We start from the raw sequence: 20,259 nt of genomic DNA, 5'->3' as shown, positions 1-20,259 counted from the left end.
GTAATCTTTCTTTAAGTATCTGCTTACACTATGAACTCAGTAAAATGCTCAATGGCACTAATATAAATAAAGAGAGAAAGGAATGGAATGAACTGTTTACCCAAAATAGTGATAGAAGCATATAAACAGAAATGAAAATCAACTCTCTGGTTACTCTTATTTTGCTATCTTTGATAGCAATATAAGTGAATGATCTTGTAAAATCAGCAACTAAGGATGTTTTCTACTCAACTTTAAATTTAATATAACAAAATGTAAAGTGAATTTGCTGATGGATAAGAATAAGATATAAATCCTTTCTTTTGGATTTTGTCTTTTCATGTACCCAGGAAAGTAAACACGAAAAGAGGCTAAATATCTGAATACCTAGTATGTGCAAACAACCAAAGGTTTATATTTTAACTAAAGCAAAAGAGGTAATTCTCCAGGACCTGACAGCGGACTTTCATTTGTCTGCCCATCACATTCAACTCCCTTTTAAATACTCTAGGCCTCTTAGGGGCATGTCCACACTGCAACTGGGATGTATAATTCCCAGTGCGGGTAAACGGACTTGTGCTAGCTCTGCTCAAGCTAGTACACTAAAAATAACAGGGTGCTAGCTCGACATATGGCATAGGTAGTGCCTCAGGCTAGTTGCCTGAGCTTGGACTTGGGGGGGCTTGGGCTACTAGCCACAATGTCCACACTGATGTTTTTAGTATGCTAGCTCAAACAGATCAAGTGTGAGTCTGTCTACCTATGCTGGGAATCACAGTGTAGACATACACTACTCTTTGCTTTCTTGACCTTCCTATTCTCAGCACACTACTGTTTCAAGCTGCTAATTTATCTCATTTGAGCTATTCCATACTTACTGCTTTCCTATCCTTTTGAAACCTTTTGCATTTTAAACTCCCATGTAAGTATCAGATTGACTTCACTGGGATGACTCTTGTTAGTAACGGGTTGTGGAATCAGCCCCAGTTGATTTCAGCCCAATGTGCAAAATAGAATGCCAGTGCCAGCATTAATGCATCTCCACCTCTTACCTGTTCTTTCCTGTATTCTACTACCCTCTAGTAGTTCAATGTCTATTTTTCATGTGTATCTACATTTTTAGCTATTTGATCAGCTCGAGCAGTAACTGAAAGTTCTAATGGCTGTTCTGAGGCACATGAAATGAGTTTGTGGTCTAAGTCCAGTTCCTAGTTGTCCACCCTATAAAAGTCATGGTCATAATTGGCACTATTTTTATTACTGGTATACTACTATTTATATTATGGTAGCATCCACAATGTGCTATGCACTGATCAAGCATAAAGTGTGATACACTATCTGCCTATATTCCCTGTCCTCTGCCCTGAAGGACTCATCATCCAGGAGACCTTTGTCATTTTCAGCTGAGAGGCCAAAGAATGAATGATATTAAAGATTAAATATTCTCTCTCCTTCATATGTAGTCTTTCTAAAACAGGGCAAAGGCACATAGATGATGCAGTTTGCATTGCAACTGCCAATGCTATTCCTCTGGCTAGTTGCTAGAGGGACTTCAGTCACCATGACACTCAGTCCTTCACCTTTCACCAGAAATGAATTTGTGTTTGAAGCATGCAGGAGAGGTTGCCTGGCAGGTGTTAGTAACGTCTGTATTTTCATGTCAATATAGATTTTTTTTTTTAAAGTGACTTGGTCAGGCTTTTCAATGACATGATTTTTTTTCTTTATTTTTTCCCCTCGTTTTCATTATGCAATCATTGTGGATTATTTAGGGATCTCTGCTACCCTTCACTGAACGGGGCTGGTTCAGAAGATGCTGTGAAACCTACAGTTGCCCAGGCCCCACAGGTCATGGAGACCCTAAAACTAGCACAATATTTACTGTTTCAGTGCCATGTGATGTGAAATACCGTATGAGACACTATGAGCTGGAAGTGTACTCTAATTATGACAACTTGACTTTTCTAGATAATCAAGACATCTGCCTGTCATGGTGCTGGCTGGGGCAAAATGTAGGAAACTGCCATTCATTATATTCTAACTCTCTCCACAAACACACACACAAGTTGTGGACAAATTACTTTGTCTCTCTCCTGACACCCCCTCTTCTCCACTGTACGCTGACTTGCCTGATATACGAGTTTGGGGCAGATGGAGGGAGAAAGTGACAGACTGAATCTTTCCTCTTACAAACACAACTTGATGTGAGCTATTTCACAAATTGCAAGGGCCTCAGATTTACCTCTACTTTAGTAAAGGGGCCTTTCTGGTGCCCATGGTAAGTATGTGAAACCTAGTTTGGACTGAGATCTGCACCCGACTTGGGAGACAATATTCAGCGATTAAGAGAAATGAAATGTTACTTACAGTGTAACACCTATTTAAGTTGGAGTATATAGGCATAGTCTATGAGACCTTGGATCCTTTCATCTGAGGGGACAAAGAAACAATTTTGACACAGGGAAGTAACAATGGCTCAAATTTTCAGTTTGCATAGTTTTTAATACTAAGGTACCCTGCTTCTGCCTGGTGCGAATGAAAATCTACACTAATCTACCATCCATCTGAAGTTCAGTCAGTCAACTATTGTAGCTAATGATTCATCAGAATGTTGGAGACTTTTAAGGTGACAGCAGGTAACTGTAGGACAGGAAGTCCCTCTGCTCCCATGTTCCATTTGAAAAATAAGCTGGGAGCTCCCTGTTGCTGAGCCCCAACAGCACAGCTGGGACCCACCAGTGTTTCCCATGGGCTTCCAATACAAGGAGGATTGGACAGCTTAATGTAATCTCTGCAAAATACTGCTGTATTTGCAATGCCAAGGTGAGGTTGCCATGGGCAGGCTTTATGCTGTGCAATAAAATCAATGCATCAGCATCCTCTCACCCCATGAATCTTCCTCATCAATCCTGCTGCAAAGAACATTTTTGACCCTTTTGTGCTCCCACCCATGGTACTTCTCTTAGGGAGTAAGAAACCAGATCTTATCTGCATTGTCAAAAGGAAGGGGAGCCACAAAGAATTAGGAAATGACAGAAATAAAAATAGATGATGCGAGAGAAACACTGAAATGAAAGCCAGGGACCCTCTGTTTAATGCACAGGGATTTGAAAACCTACCCTTGCCTACCTCCTGGTCAACCTCTTTGGGGACTGAAAGAACAGAGAGATGTTTTGCCACCACAGCTGCTACAGTAAATGCAATGACTTTACTCTGGGGAGTAATACTAGGCAACTATCAAACAGCAGCACAGCCTGAGCAAATCACTAGTCTCCACACAAGAGTGGCTTTCATGCATGCCAATATCACTCCCTTCACTCCCCTTTTCTCTGTAGCACATAAACTTGTCTTTCTGTGCTATGACATGCATCTCCACAGTTTCTTTCCTTTTGTTATTAAAAGGGTTTTTTTTTCAGGTTAGGCAGAACTCCTGAATCATGGGTTGGGAGATTTTCAAAAAGAATCTAAAAACACTATATAGGAAAACAAAACCAACCTCTAGGGTCTAGAGTAGTCCCAAAATGCATACAACTCATTTGAGAGTGTACTGCTGTTAGAATGTGGATAAACTCCTGATCCTATGGACCAGGGAGCATCCATAGTTTAATTTATTTATACATAAAAATCTTAAATGTTTATTCTTTCATCTAAACAGGATCCTGTGCTTTGTCTTGCAAAGTTACTTCCCACAAAATTATGGTTCAAACTATTCAGTGTGACACAAACCAAGGAAACAACATTTTTAAAAAAACCTTCACAATTATTTAAAAATGCAGTGTATAGGGAACTAAAATGCATTTCTTACAAGGCAGTAAGTGAGGTGTGCAACAGCAACAAGGAAGTCACTCTCTTTTTAAGAGACTAATAAGGCAAATTAAAGGAGAAGGGGGGTCTTAGTAAAAGGCAGACCTTGCCAAATCTTCCCAGTTTTTGGACCCAGCCCCACAAATTGCACTACCTAAATGGAGAACCAGTCTAGCTTCTCCTATTGGTCTAAAGTGATTCACACCATGAGGCATCTAAGTGCAACAGTCCTGCAAAAGTGACAATCCAGAACCCAGATCCTCCTAGATTCTGCCAATTTTTAGCCCATCTCCCCAACTCTTCTACAGAAAAAGAGAAGAAATGTAGACACCTCTCACGGTGGGGACAGGACAGGGGAGAGAGATTCAAGTGCCCAGTGCATATTGGTTCAATAGAACCACAGTTAGCTGGATCCTGCCAGCTTTTGCCTACGTCACCCAAGTGCCATGGTTATCTATTTCCACTGCACCTGGCTCTGATGTCCTTGGAGCAACAGCACCGCAGAACTCAGATCCAGTGTCCCAGGTGGACCCAGCTGGATTCAATTTCTGGATACACATTTTTGCAACATTGCTATATCACAATACATTGGGATTGAGACTACTCTCGTGGAGTAAGAGAAACTGCATACCCATTAAGTTTAGACAGTAAAACCAGAAGGGATGCAGCAAAAAATAGCTGGATCGAGCAGGTACTGTTGCCAAATTAGAGGTTTTGCAGCTTTCTGTGCTAGACTGTGTACAGGAGGAGGGAGTCAGACCTTTTAGGAGGAATAGTAGCAGCAACACTTACTCTCTCTTTTAATGGTACAATTTGTAGGTTTTGGCCAAAATTTAGCAGGCTCCCGATGCCGGGTTTTTGCAATACTGTTGCTCCGAGGCCCATAAGTGTCTGCGTTTTTAAGGTGTCGTTTGGAATTGGGAGCCAGAAAATGGGAGGATTCAGGTATGTGTAACAATATTGTTTTGGGGGGAAAATCTGGATTTTTGGGGTTGAAATGGAGCCTGTATTCTTGTGTTCTATTTAGGCAACAGAACTAAGAGGATCGAGGCCAAAAAAGCGCCTGGAAGCAGGTTTTTGCAGCTGTATTGTGTTGGGGTTCATTACAGCCTGGATTTTATTGGTGAGCTTGTTCTTTAAGCATTAGATTTTTTTTTTTTTTGGACTGGGGGAGGGGTGTGCCCGGCTGGCTCAGCTGTTACCTTTCCGCTAGAAGGTGGAGTATTGTCAGATGAACGCACACTCAACGTTCACCCCAGTCATTTGCAATCTGGTGCCCTTCGCATCTTCCTTACCCCCAGCCCACCTTTCCTCCTGGGACTACGCCCCCTCTGCCCAGGTGGCCCGCCACACACGCCAGCCCCCGGGGCTCCCCCCTCTGAGGAAGGGCTGAACAAAGCGCCTTGGGGGCAAACAAACAACCCCCGAGCCACGCGGCCGCGGCTCCCACACGTCGTGCCAGGAACGTCCCCCGCCCCCGCGCGCACACACTCACCCCCCCCGCTCCCCGGGTCTCGCTCGCCAGCCAATCACGTGGAGGGGCATGGAGCGCGCGGCGGCTGCTCGCGGGCGCAGCCGGCGGGCGGGAGCTAGGGAGCTCCGGCAGCTGGTGGAAGAGGGGAGCCGCCGAGCGCTCTCGCTAGCCTGCGTGCGGCCGGGGGGGACGGGCGCGTCCCGGGTTCGGCGAAGTCGCAGCGGCCCGCGCTCTCCCACCTCCCCACCCCTCCTTTGCACTTTCTTTGCGAGCCGCCCTCCCGGGACAAAGTTTGATGGAGAATTTCGCACCGCGCTGGAAAGATGCCGGTGATGAAAGGACTGCTGGCCCCGCAGAACACCTTCCTCGACACCATCGCCACCCGCTTCGACGGCACGCGTGAGTCGGGGGCTTGGGCAGCGGGGAGCGCTCCTTGGGCCGGGTGTCGGTCCGGCATTGCACGCACCCCTCTCCCCTGGTTGTGGCTGGTGGGGTGGTCCCTGGTGTGCTGGGGCAGCTCGCCCGTTGTAAGGAGAGCGGGCTGCGCTTGGCGCCTCTGTGGGAACTTGCGGGGTTATTCCCGGACTGCGGTCCCGGCCGCTCCCCGCTCTTCTCTGCATGGAAGTTGTAGGCTCAGGCTGCTGCTTCTTCCCGGGGCTTTCTGCCCCTCGCAGCCGCCCTCGTGCCGGCTGCGTGTTGCCCTGCAGCCGGTGCAGCCCCCCTGAGAGCAGGAGGAGCGCGGAGAGATGCAGGCTTCAGACTCCGGACGTGGTCTTGAAAGTCTCTCTTTTTTTTTTAAATCTCTTTGACAAGATTTAAGCTTTTAATCAGGTTTTGCGTTAGCCAGACAGCTGTGCAGGGGGGTTGTTGAATGAATGTCTGCGGCGGTTTAATGAATGGGTTTGGTGTCGGAGTTGTCATTTCAGGACCCTGGCTAGGTCCTGCTCCTCTCCCTTTGCGCGTAACTGACCCTCCAGCTGTTCCTGACGCAGTCTTTCCACTTAGCACCCAATTTCCTGCCCCCTTCCCTCCCCCTGGCTCTTACTGCTGCTCGGTCAAGCCCCGCTCAGCGGTTCCCTTGCGATGCGCTGCATCAACGTGTGGAGTTTGTTCAGGTGCGCGGAAATAATTTGCGACTGCAGGTGCTAGGCTGTAGTTTCGAGGCTGCCTGTGCCCAATAAGATGTTTAAATACACTATATGGGGGGAGAAAACTTTTCACTCGCGTAATTTCTTTTTATTGGGAGTGGGGGGAAATCCGAAATGATTCATACTGGAGTGAAAATAAACTCTTTAAACTCATTTAACTTAGTTTTTCATTTTCTGTCAAGCATTTTGATATTTATATACCTTTAATCTTGTATCCAATGGCGTATTTTTATTACTATTTTGGTGTTAGTGTGAGATGATATAGTAATTGAGCTCAGTTCTCTTCAATATATTGTAAAATCTCAAGACAGGATATAGTCACGCAGATCAACTGCAGGGAAACATAAAATCGCGTTACAACTGTCTCTGTAGTCTGAGGGTAGCCTGAAAACATGATTAAAGGCTGCCTTAAATCTATATTTCATTATAAAGCAACTCTTAGAGTAGCTGTGCCTTAAAGAGCTATATCTATTTTGTTACTGTATACATCACAATATTCCAAGTTGCTTTTTTTTCAGTTAGAGAGTTTACAATCAACTATCCAGGTGTTGTTTATTGGAGGTTAATTCTTGCAGATTTAATGTTGTAAGGTTTTTGAGATGATACGTTCACTTACTGGAAAAAAATAATTCCCCATTGCTGCCTGCTTAGAAACTCCCTACAATGGCTTCCAGTTCAAAGGACTGAACACACTATGTGGGGAATTTACTAAAAAAAAAACCACTTTAGAGACCATTTATTTTGGGAGGTTCAAGTTGGTTAAACTCCCTACTAGTGATATTTAGGTTTTTAATTATTTAAACATTGCTATAAGAATAATTTTATTGTGTGTTTTTAAGAATGACACCTTAGTGTTTGGGATGTTTATTGGGTTAGTTGAATTTTAAGACTAAGCACAATTTCTCATTAATTTATGTAGATTAAAAGAATTGCTGCTTAAATTTAGCTGTTCTGTTCAATCCCCTATACTCTCTTGCAGCAACATGTAAAACAAAAGCATTTGAAGACTTATATCTGGCAGTTATTTGAGTGTATAAGAGGTTGTTAAGTTTTGTATGAGACCTGAAGAAGAGCTGTGTGTTGCTCCAAAGCTTGTCTTTCTTGCCAACAGAAGTTGGTCCAATAAAAGATATTACCTCACCCTCCTTGTCTCACTAATGTTTTTGGAAGGCTTTTAATAAATAAGTATGACATGTTAGTGAATATCATTATGAAGTTATTATCAAGGGGAAAAATCTACATGACGAACTTATTTTAAAATGTTTAATATTAGCAATTAATAAACTTTCACACACAGTAATACACTTTTGCACAAAGTAATGGGAAACATTTTATTGATGCCTCTATTGAGGAAAATCCCCATTGGTTTCAGTGGAAGTTTTGCCTTGAAACAGGACTTCAGGATTTGGCTTCAATACCTGATAAACGGGCATTATTTAGAAGACATTACCATGGACAAATATATTTCTGTCTTTTAAATGCTCCCAAAAAATCACAACAGAAAGTCTTATAGGCTGTGTATTACTGAGTGGGACTGACTGGGATGGGACTATGTGTGGAGAATGGTACTATTTGGTGTAAGGGGGGCAGCATCTGGCTCTTAATTTACAGATCTGTAGTTCTCAACCTTTCCAGACTACTGTACCCCTTTCCGGAGCCTGATTTGTCTTGTACCCCAAGTTTCACCTCACTTAAAAACTACTTACTTACAAAATCAGGCATAAAAATACAAAAGTGTCAGAGCCACACTATTACTGAAAAATTGCTTGCTTTCTCCCTTTGTCTGTATAAAATTTTAGTTTGTACTGACTTTGCTTGTGCTTTTTATGTAGCCAGTTGTAAAACTAGATAAATATCTAGATGAGTTGATGTACCCCGTGGAAGATCTCTGCATATGCCCAGGGGTGCTCCTGGTTGAGAACCACTGAGGTAGAGAATACATTTTTGTATTATTCAAATATATCAATTAAAACAAATGTCAGTTATTAAACTATATCTTTCCTTGAAGAATGATCATATAGCTCAAGTGCATAACATTATGCAATTTTTAAATCTGCAAAATAATTTTTCTCTTTGAGGCTAATTTGACATGATCTAGTTGGCTTTTTTAAATTTAAAATTAATTTGCAAAATACTTATTTCTGTGGTAGTTTGACATTTTTTTAAGCTATATGGGAAAAAATGCAGTTTTTATAAAGTCTAGTGGAAGCTCTGGGCCCAAATCTGCAAACTCTTAAGCAAGTGAGTAAGAACTCACCTGAGCATTGTAGTAATGTCAATGATACTGCTAGATTAATAAAAGTTACTTATGTGTAACTCTTCACAGGATCAGGCCCTGTGTTTTTAAATATGATTATACATTTTATTTTTGGGGTTGGCATTCAATATTAAACACAGGATATGTTACATAAACTAATTTGATTTCAGAGGTGATGATCTTCTGTTATATTTTCCTGCGTGTTTTGATACAGTAATGTCTGTAGTTAACAGACCTCCTTTTATTTTAAGCCTTTGGGAAGGATATATTTTTGTTGTCATCAATGATAGACTAATCCACCAATGCATCTTTAATCCAGAGGAGAATTAATTCTAATTCTGGGCAACAGTGCAGAAAAGGATTCCAGAAAACACTGGAAAATATGCTTCACTTTGCATAGAACTTTATGAATGAGTTTTCAACACAATATGTCTCTTGATTTTAATGTTGTACCAACTTACCCATATCATGAAATACACTGCGGGGGAAAAAACCAAGAATCTAGAATATCTGTAGATAATGTGCCCCCACAAACATCAATGTTTAGTTTTATTATGTACTTTAGATACTCAGAACTTTCATGGTCATCATAATTTTAGTTGTATTATAATATCTGTGTTAGACTGAAATATAGACAATGATCATCAAACTATTGAATACATGTCAGTCACAGGGAGTCAGGGCAACATAGGAACTGCTTCATCCATGATCCCCTGACAAAACATTTATGCCCTCCTGCTACTTCACACACAAAGCAGGGCTTGCATGCCTGGAGAAATAGGCTGCACCCCTTCATGTGTGTAGTAGCGGGCATGCGCCCGCTGCATGCCAGAAACCTCCTGATGTTTCCAATGTGGTGCTGTCTCTTCACATTGCCACTGTCTTGAGGCTTTGCTGAGTGGGCACATGAAAATGGCCATATTGGATCAGACCAATGGTCCATTTGGCCCAGTATCCTGTCTTCCGACAGTGGCCAATGCCAGGTGCTTCAGAGGCAATGAACAGAACAGGTAATCATCAAGTGATCCATCCTATCACCCATTCCCAGCTTTGGCAAACAGAGGTTAGGGACGTTTCAGAGCATAGTTTTGCATCCCTGCCCACCCTGGCTAATAGCCATTGATGGACCTGTCCTCCATGAACTTATCTAGTTCTTTTTTGAACCCTGTTCAAAACCCACAATTTGAACCCCACAATCTAGTAACGCTCTCGGGAATTTCTCCATAAAATGCTTTTTTAAATTTGAAAATGCTGATTCATCAAAACCAAAACTTTTTGTGGGAAAGAGTGGGTTAGTTTTGACAAATGTTTTTAGGAAAAAAAAATAAGTTGAAAAAGAAAGCTTTGATATTTTCAAAACATGTAATTTTTGATATTTTCAACAAGAAAAATTCCAGTTTTCTGGTTCAAAATCTTTCAAATTTTAAATTTTAAGCTTATTATAGTTTGTTTAGTAATGGTTGACATCAAAACAAAACACTTAGATTTTTTTTTCCAGATTTTTATCTTTGAACTCTTTTCAGATTTTTTTTTTTGTCCCGTCTAGGATGGGATTTCTTCCCCCTCCCTCCCCATTTCAATTTTTCACAAATTTCAAAAACTGTTTCCCAGAAGCTCTACAATCTAGACTATATATTGGGAAAAAATTTCCACATCAGAGTGTGATGTAAACTGCCACTTTCCTGCGGAGCAAGGTTAAACTACATTCTAGTAAGTGGACATGCCTAACTAAATTGTGCAGAAAACACACTGCTATTTCTCAGTGTGATTTTACTCCCTAAAACCTCTCTCTAAAGATGAAAATCTGGAATTTTATAGTTGTTTTTCAGTGCCTTCTATATCCAGTGTTCTCAAATTCCAAATTAAATGATTTCCCCCTGATTGCTAGCCCTGTAAACTGAATCTAGGATCTGAGACAAGCTTGCTCACCATTAACTGTGATAATGACCTCTGTAGGAGAACATACACCTTCAGTTACACTGTTTTCCACTTACAACTTGATTGACACGCATGCAGACTCATTATTGTCAACGTGTTTGTAAAAGTGTTACACATTGGAAATTGATAAACAAGGAAGAATAGGCTCCAAGGAAACAAGGAAATTGGTAAACAAGGTATAGTTTAGGTTTTGAATTGTTAGCAGGAATAAAAAGCAGTAAAAAATTTTTTTTTCACTAAATGAGGCTACTAGGTGTATTATTTTTACAAATCTCCTATGCCACGCAAGAGGCTGTTAAGGGAGAAACCCACAGGCAAATGAAACTATGGCAAATATAAGAATCCTTGTGGAAAGGTGGCTGGGCTGTTAATGAGGAAGAAACTACCTGTCTGCTAGAATGGTTTACTGTTCCCAAGCCTGAAACCTGTTATCAAAGAGGATCTAAACCCTCAAAGATGTTAGAAGGGGCTGCCTAGTCGTGTCTCAGGCTGGCAAAGTCGTATGAAGTGAGATAGAAAATGCAGCTGGGGCAGTCTGTTTCTCTCCCCTAGGTATAGGGTTAGCTGGCTGAGGGGAGCTTGCAAGGGTGTAAATCGTATCCATGTGAGTAGGCTTTTTATTGTGTTAACGCATTTAGGAAAATGGGTTACTTTTGAGGAATTAATAAATGATGCTTTGTTTTGAAGATGCTATTTCTGCATCACTGCAAAGTATACTATAAGAGGCTTCTCAAGGAAAACTATTATGTACCAAAGTTGAGTTGGGCCTGTGTCATTAACATGGCAGGAAACCAGGTCTGTCACTGCAGGAGTGCCCTTGGGAGGGACTAAAAGGGGTCTTTGCCACAGTTCACCCTGTAGCCATGATGTGAAAATCAATACACAGGATTTTGAATATAGAGAAAAGGCCAGATCTTGGCCCCAAGTCTGGCTGCTTGTGCTACTCTGGCACTGATAGCTGAGATGCCAGCTTAACCAGCTACCTGTGCATCCTCACAGTGCAGGTGAGTTGCTTGATGGCATAGGGTTGCTATGTTTGGCTAATTCCTGGCTGCTGTTGTCAGCAAACATAACTTCGAGCAACATTTAGTCTGACCTAAACTGTTGCTTGACACCAGCCTGGATGCTTCAGGATCAAAAGGGTGTAAAGGTGACTTAAAACCACCTTTGCTCCCTTGTTGCTGAGCTGCACCAGCTACAGAAGGGCTAGTCATAGAATCATAGAATCATAGAATATCAGGGTTGGAAGGGACCCCAGAAGGTCATCTAGTCCAACCCCCTGCTCAAAGCAGGACCAATTCCCAGTTAAATCATCCCAGCCAGGGCTTTGTCAAGCCTGACCTTAAAAACCTCTAAGGAAGGAGATTCTACCACCTCCCTAGGTAACGCATTCCAGTGTTTCACCACCCTCTTAGTGAAAAAGTTTTTCCTAATATCCAATCTAAACCTCCCCCACTGCAACTTGAGACCATTACTCCTCGTTCTGTCATCTGCTACCATTGAGAACAGTCTAGAGCCATCCTCTTTGGAACCCCCTTTCAGGTAGTTGAAAGCAGCTATCAAATCCCCCCTCATTCTTCTCTTCTGCAGGCTAAACAATCCCAGCTCCCTCAGCCTCTCCTCATAACTCATGTGTTCCAGTCCCCTAATCATTTTTGTTGCCCTTCGCTGGACTCTCTCCAATTTATCCACATCCTTCTTGAAGTGTGGGGCCCAAAACTGGACACAGTACTCCAGATGAGGCCTCACCAATGTCGAATAGAGGGGAACGATCACGTCCCTCGATCTGCTCGCTATGCCCCTACTTATACATCCCAAAATGCCATTGGCCTTCTTGGCAACAAGGGCACACTGCTGACTCATATCCAGCTTCTCGTCCACTGTCACCCCTAGGTCCTTTTCTGCAGAACTGCTGCCTAGCCATTCGGTCCCTAGTCTGTAGCTGTGCATTGGGTTCTTCCGTCCTAAGTGCAGGACCCTGCACTTATCCTTATTGAACCTCATCAGATTCCTTTTGGCCCAATCTTCCAATTGGTCTAGGTCCTTCTGTATCCTATCCCTCCCCTCCAGCGTATCTACCACTCCTCCCAGTTTAGTATCATCCACAAATTTGCTGAGAGTGCAATCCACACCATCCTCCAGATCATTTATGAAGATATTGAATAAAACCGGCCCCAGGACCGACCCCTGGGGCACTCCACTTGATACCGGCTGCCAACTAGACATGGAGCCATTGATCACTACCCGTTGAGCCCGACAATTTAGCCAGCTTTCTACCCACCTTATGGTGCATTCATCCAGCCCATACTTCCTTAACTTGCTGACAAGAATACTATGGGAGACCGTGTCAAAAGCTTTGCTAAAGTCAAGAAACAATACATCCACTGCTTTCCCTTCATCCACAGAACCAGTAATCTCATCATAAAAGGCGATTAGATTAGTCAGGCATGACCTTCCCTTGGTGAATCCATGCTGGCTGTTCCTGATCACTTTCCTCTCATGCAAGTGCTTCAGGATTGATTCTTTGAGGACCTGCTCCATGATTTTTCCAGGGACTGAGGTGAGGCTGACTGGCCTGTAGTTCCCAGGATCTTCCTTCTTCCCTTTTTTAAAGATTGGCACTACATTAGCCTTTTTCCAGTCATCCGGGACTTCCCCGGTTCGCCACGAGTTTTCAAAGATAATGGCCAGTGGCTCTGCAATCACAGCCGCCAATTCCTTCAGCACTCTCGGATGCAACTCGTCCGGCCCCATGGACTTGTGCACGTCCAGCTTTTCTAAATAGTCCCTAACCGCCTCTATCTCCACAGAGGGCTGGCCATCTCTTCCGCATTTTGTGATGCCCAGCGCAGCAGTCTGGGAGCTGACCTTGTTAGTGAAAACAGAGGCAAAAAAAGCATTGAGTACATTAGCTTTTTCCACATCCTCTCTCACTAGGTTGCCTCCCTCATTCAGTAAGGGGCCCACACATTCCTTGGCTTTCTTCTTGTTGCCAACATACCTGAAGAAACCCTTCTTGTTACTCTTGACATCTCTGGCTAGCTGCAGCTCCAGGTGCGATTTGGCCCTCCTGATAACATTCCTACATGCCCGAGCAATATTTTTATACTCTTCCCTGGTCATATGTCCAACCTTCCACTTCTTGTAAGCTTCTTTTTTATGTTTAAGATCCGCTAGGATTTCACCATTAAGCCAAGTTGGTCGCCTGCCATATTTACTATTCTTTCGACTCATCGGGATGGTTTGTCCCTGTAACCTCAACAGGGATTCCTTGAAATACAGCCAGCTCTCCTGGACTCCTTTCCCCTTCAAGTTAGTCCCCCAGGGGATCCTGGCCATCCGTTCCCTGAGGGAGTCGAAGTCTGCTTTCCTGAAGTCCAGGGTCCGTATCCTGCTGCTTACCTTTGTTCCCTGCGTCAGGATCCTGAACTCAACCAACTCATGGTCACTGCCTCCCAGATTCCCATCCACTTTTGCTTCCCCCACTAATTCTACCCGGTTTGTGAGCAGCAGGTCAAGAAAAGCACCCCCCCTAGTTGGCTCCTCTAGCACTTGCGCCAGGAAATTGTCCCCTACGCTTTCCAAAAACTTCCTGGATTGTCTATGCACCGCTGTATTGCTCTCCCAGCAGATATCAGGAAAATTAAAGTCACCCATGAGAATCAGGGCATGCGATCTAGTAGCTTCCGTGAGCTGCCGGAAGAAAGCCTCATCCACCTCATCCCCCTGGTCCGGTGGTCTATAGCAGACTCCCACCACTACATCACTCTTGTTGCACACACTTCTAAACTTAATCCAGAGACACTCAGGTTTTTCTGCAGTTTCGTACCGGAGCTCTGAGCAGTCATACTGCTCCCTTACATACAGTGCTACTCCCCCACCTTTTCTGCCCTGCCTGTCCTTCCTGAACAGTTTATAACCATCCATGACAGTACTCCAGTCATATGAGTTATCCCACCAAGTCTCTGTTATTCCGATCACGTCATAGTTCCTTGACATCACCAGGACCTCCAGTTCTCCCTGCTTGTTTCCAAGGCTTTGTGCATTTGTATATAAGCACTTGAGATAACCTGTTGATCGCCCCTCATTGCCATTATGAGGCAGGAGCCCTCCCCTCACAGACATTCCTGCCTGTGCTTCCTCCTGGTATCCCGCTTTCCCACTTACCTCAGGGCTTTGGTCTCCTTCCCCCCGTGAACCTAGTTTAAAGCCCTCCTCACTAGGTTAGCCAGCCTGCTGGCAAAGATGCTCTTCCCTCTCTTCGTAAGATGGAGCCCGTCTCTACCCAGCACTCCTCCTTCATGGAACACCATCCCATGGTCAAAGAAACCAAAGCCTTCTCTCCGACACCATCTGCGTAGCCATTCGTTGACTTCCACGATTCGACGCTCCCTACCTAGGCCTTTTCCTTCCACGGGGAGGATGGACGAGAACACCACTTGCGCCTCCAACTCCTTTATTCTTCTTCCTAGAGCCACATAGTCCGCAGTGATCCGCTCAAGGTCATGCTTGGCAGTATCATTGGTGCCCACGTGGAGAAGCAGGAAGGGGTAGCGATCCGAGGGCTTGATGAGTCTCGGCAGTCTCTCCGTCACATCACGAATCTTAGCCCCTGGCAAGCAGCAGACTTCTCGGTTTTCCCGGTCAGGGCGGCAGATAGATGACTCAGTCCCCCGGAGGAGAGAGTCCCCGACCACCACCACCCGCCTTCTCCTCTTGGGAGATGCAAGAGGAGATGCACTTCTAGTCCTGAGGATCTGGTGCAAGAAGCACATCTGTTACATAAAAATCACACTTGTTGCCTTTCAAAATAGAGCTGTGCTTTAAAGAAGGCTCTTTCATTTACATTAGATTCTGAGGTGATTTTTCTTAGAATATTTATTTGAATTAAGTTAATTTTTTTGTCGTGTTTTGTCTGGAACTAGAATTAATTTAGGAGTGGAGGAGAGTCATTCAGCAACTGACTAATTTTGCGGAATTTTATAATTTGGGGCACAATCCTCAGAAGTGACCAGGTGACACCACACAACTGAAGGGATGCCAAAGTGTCTCTAAGGTGGTACCTATCCCAACTCAGTCTAGGAGCATCTCCTTTGATCAGGTTCCCTGGTAGAAGGTACAGCAGCCTCGTGCACCAGGAGCCAATGGTCTCAGGAGGTTATCATGGCAGACAGGGATGATCAGTGTGTACAGAAGCTCCAGCTATAACTATAGGTCTTTGCACTTCTAAAGCATCTCTCAAAGAGTTTTACAAACAATAACAAGTGAAACCTTACAGCATCACAGGGAGGAAGTAAATAATATTGTCCCTATTTAACGGATAATTGGAGAAAAGAAGCAATTTGAGTAAGATCCAGTAAAAAGTGAGTGGGAGAGCTCAGACTAAGAGAGTCCTGACTCCCACTTGTGTACTCGGACTGTTAGTCCACACTAGCATAAGAATGCCCATGCTGGGTCAGAGCAGCAGTCCATCTAGCCCAGTATCCTGTCGTCGGACAGTGGCCAATGCCAGGTGCTTCAGAGAGAATGAAGAGAACAGAGCAATTATTGAGTGATCCATTTCCTGTCATCCAGTCCTGGCTTCTGGAAATCTGAGACTTGGGTATGGGGTTGTGTCCCTGACCATCTTGGCTGATAGCCATTGATGAACCTATCCACCATGAAGTTTTCTTATTCATTCTTGAATCCAAGAATTATATTTTTGGTATTCAAAACATCCTCTGGCTATGAGTTCCACAGGTTGACTGTGCATTATGTGACGAAATTCTTCCTTATATTGGTTTTATACTTGTTGCCTATTATTTTAATTGCGTGATGCTTGGTTCTTGTGTTATGTGAAGGGGTCTCTCTTGAGTGGCAACAGCTAATTTAAACTCCATCATTTTGTATGTATAGTTGGTATTGTTTCCCAATATGCATTACTTTGCATTTATCAACGTTGAATTTCATCTGCCATTTTGTTGCCCAGTCACTCAGTTTTGTGAGATCCCTTTATAACTCTTCATGGTCTGTTTTGGACTTAACTATCTTGAGTAGTTTTGTATCTTCTCCAGACTTTGCTACCTCACTGTTCACCCCCTTTTCCAGATCATTTATGAACATGTTGAAGAGCACTGGTCCCAATTCAGGTCCCTGGGGGACCCCACTAGTTACCTCTTTCCATTTTGAAAACTAACCATTTATTCTACCCTTTATTTCCTATCTTTTAACTAGTTACTGATCCATGAGAAGACCTTCCCTCTTATCCCATGACTGCTTGCTTTGCTTAAGAGCCTTTGGTGAGGGACCTTGTAAAAGGCTTCTGAAAGTCCAAGTATACTATATCAACTGGATCACCTTTTTCCACATACTTGTTTACTCCCTCAAGGAATTCTAATAGATTGGTGAGGCATGATTTCCCTTTACAAAAGCAGTGTTAATGCTTCCCCAAAAAGTCATGTTATTCTATGTATCTGATAATTCTGTTCTTTACTTTAGTTTTAACCAATTTGTCTGGTACTGAAGTTAGGCTTACTGACCTGTAATTGCCAGGATCATCTCTGGAGCTTTTATTAAAAATGGGTGTTGCATTAGCTATTCTCCAGTCATCTATTGCAGAGGCTGATTTGAGTGATAGGTTATATATCACAGGAAGAGTTCTAAAATTTTGTATTTAAGTTCCTTCAGAATTCTTGGGTCCTAGTGATTTATTACCGTTCAGTTTATCCACTTGGTCTAAAACCTCCCCTACTAACACATCAATATAGGACAGTTCCTCAGATTTGGCACTTAAAAAGAATGGCTCAGGTTTGGGAATCTCCTTCATATCCTCTGCAGTGAAGACCCATACCAAAAATTAACTCAGGCCTTGTCTACACTACGGAGTTTTGTTGACAAGTTATGTAGACCCTCAAAAACATGCTATAATAAAGAATTGATATTGCATGTTCATACCTGCTCTCTCTGTCAGCAGAGAATGCCCAGAGTTGGCACCCCATCATCAGCAGTGTGAGCAATGCACTGTGGGTATGTATCACACAGTGCAGCTCAACACCTTCTGCCGCTAGGTCTTGTGGAAGGTGGAGTGGATTGTTGCGCATCTTGGGACCAGGATCAATGTTCCATGATTCATTGTTTTCCATCCCAGCATTCCATGGGCTTCTGGCTTTCTTTCGCTGCATTTTTCAAGGTCCTTGTTTGCTGTGCACCCCAGCATTTTTGTGTGAAGGGATGAATCCCACACTGCTTTCCTATGCTCTGATAACTGTCATTAAAACATTGCAAATGGCATTGCAGTTAATCATGAACTACCTAACTGAACAAGACTCCCAGATGCCTGACATGGTGTGTGTGATATGGATAGGAGCAACTTAGATTTCTTTTGGCATTCACAGAACAGCCACACCTGGTGGACCATCACTTCTGGGCTCGGGAAACAAGCACTAAATGGTGGGAGGATTGTATTGTCCTGCAGGTCTGGGATGACAAGCAGTGGCTACAGAACTTTTGGATGTGGAAAACCACCTTCCTGGAACTGAGTGCGGAGCTTGCCCCTGCACCGTGGTGCAAGGCCACCAGAATGAGACCTGACTTATCAGTAGAGAAACACATGGCAACCACAATATGGAAGTTGGTGACTCCAGACTGCTACTGTCAGCCACAAATCAGTCTGGAGTCGGGAAGTTGACCCTTGGGGCTGTGTTAATGCAAGTGTGCAAGGCAATTAATCACATCCTGCTACAAAGGACCGTGACTCTGGGAAACATGCGTGAAATAGTGGATGGCTTTGCAGAATGGGTTTCCCTAACTGTGAAAGCGCGATAGATGGCACACACGTTCCAATTTTGGCACCAGACCACCTTGCGATGGAGTACATCAGTAGGAAGGGGTACTTGTCCACGGTGTTGCAGGTGCTTGTGGATCACCATGGGTGTTTCACTGACATCAGTCGGGGGTGGTCTGGGAAGGTGCATGACGCATACATCTTCAGAAACACTGGCCTATATAGAAAGATGCAAGCAGGGACTTTCTTTCCAGACCAGAAGATTACAGTAGGGGACGTTGAAATGCCCATCGTGATCCTGGGAGACCCGGCATACCACTTACAGCCATGGCTCATTAAACCTTACACAGGAAACCTGGATAGCAGTAAGGAGTGGTTCAACAGGCAGAGTAGGTGCTGGATGGCAGTGGAATGTGCCTTTGGCAGATTAAAGGCGTGCTGTCAATGCCTTTATGGCAGGTTAGACCTCAATGAGGCTAATATACACATGGTGATAGGCATGTGTTGTACATAGCTTCACAAATAGTATGCAGAGGATGAAAGGTTTGCTCAGGGGTGGAGTGTTGAGGCAGCTAGATACCAGGGCTATCAGAGGGGTGCAGAAGGGGGCAGTTTTAATCAAGGAGGCTTTGAGGCAACACTTTGAAAATGAGAACTAGTAATTGGTACTGCAATGTTACATTACATCTAGTTTTCCGAGGAAGCAATTGTGAAATTTGGGGCCTTAAAATCCAGTAAGCAAATGATGAAACTGCATGTGTATGTCTTGGTAGTGCCTGCTATCTCAATCTGTAGGACAAAAATAAAGATTTGTTATTCAAAAACTTTGCTTTTATTGCACAAAAAACACACGCACGCACACACACATAAGCAGGGTTGGTGGGAAAGGAGGTAGCAGGGAAGGGCAGATTTTCAGAGTTGTGTAGGTCCAGCTAGCATTTTGGAAGTTCTCTGCCGGGGTGGAGTGAACAGGGAAACAGAAGAGTCTGGGAAAGCAGAAAGGAATGTGCGGGTGGAGTTGGGGGAAGGGTGCATGGAAGAAAGTTCTGAATGTGCTGCAGAGGAGGGTGGGCATGCATCTGCTCGGTCTGCAGCATTTTTAAGAACTTCAGCATCTGCGTTCGTGCCTCCATGACTTTAATCATCTGCACAGTAGCGTCCTTAACAAATGCCTGATTTTCTTTTCTGTCCTGTCTTTTGGCTTCCCTCCACTCCCTGCATTCCCTTTTCTGTGCATTGGAGAACTACAGTATCTCCCGGAACATGTTGTCTTGCTCCATCTTGGCCACTTTCTTATCTGGTGGAGACGCTTGGCCAGTGTGCAGGCCACATCTGCAGAGGCACAAGAAACAATGCGCAGAAACATGATTAAGTTCACGCGCAGCATTGAAGCATAATCACTTTTCCTCACTCATCCTTGGCAAGCATGCATCTCGGCAAACACCCAACGCATGGTGAGTGTTTGGCTGTGGGCGAGGGGAACTCTACATAGGGAAAAGAGCACCCTGGAAGGGTTCTGGTGCAGCCAACTAGGGAAAAAAATCTAAATTCTCCCACACTTTTCCACAGGCAGGGGTCATTGTAGCAGGTCTCTCACTCCTGAGGGTAAGCGGGGAAGCAAGGGCACATCTACTACATGCTTGTGTCATCTGCCCTGATCCCTATGCTGCTTGCCTGTGTGCCGCTTTGGTCGCTGCACAAATCCTTGCTGAATGGTGTGGGAAAGCTTCCTACAATAGGGGAAGGAACAAAGCAGCTCTGCCAAGGAACCTTTGGCAAAAGATTGCCGAGTATCTCCAGGAAAGTTTCCAAGAGATCTCTGTGGAAGATTCCTGTGAGATCATGGCATGCATCAACAACCTCTTTCGCCATACTTATTAGTTGCACCAGGAACACA

General features: G+C 44.0%; 1 protein-coding gene across 1 annotated transcript in view; it reads left to right on the top strand.

Annotated features, from left to right (window-relative positions):
* Window positions 1–5,320: 5,320 nt before the first annotated feature.
* The window catches only part of KCNH8 (potassium voltage-gated channel subfamily H member 8), a 394,139-nt gene continuing 379,200 nt past the window's right edge, over window positions 5,321–20,259 (top strand). Inside the window, exon 1 of the mRNA XM_073333523.2 lies at window positions 5,321–5,656. Within this exon, the coding sequence (XP_073189624.1) occupies window positions 5,581–5,656 (76 nt within the window). The 5' untranslated portion in view covers window positions 5,321–5,580. The remainder of the gene's footprint in view (window positions 5,657–20,259) is intronic.

This window comes from Lepidochelys kempii, chromosome 2, assembly GCF_965140285.1.
Source record: "Lepidochelys kempii isolate rLepKem1 chromosome 2, rLepKem1.hap1, whole genome shotgun sequence".
Classification (NCBI taxonomy): Eukaryota; Metazoa; Chordata; order Testudines; family Cheloniidae; genus Lepidochelys; species Lepidochelys kempii.
This window is presented reverse-complemented; position numbering and strand designations above follow the sequence as displayed.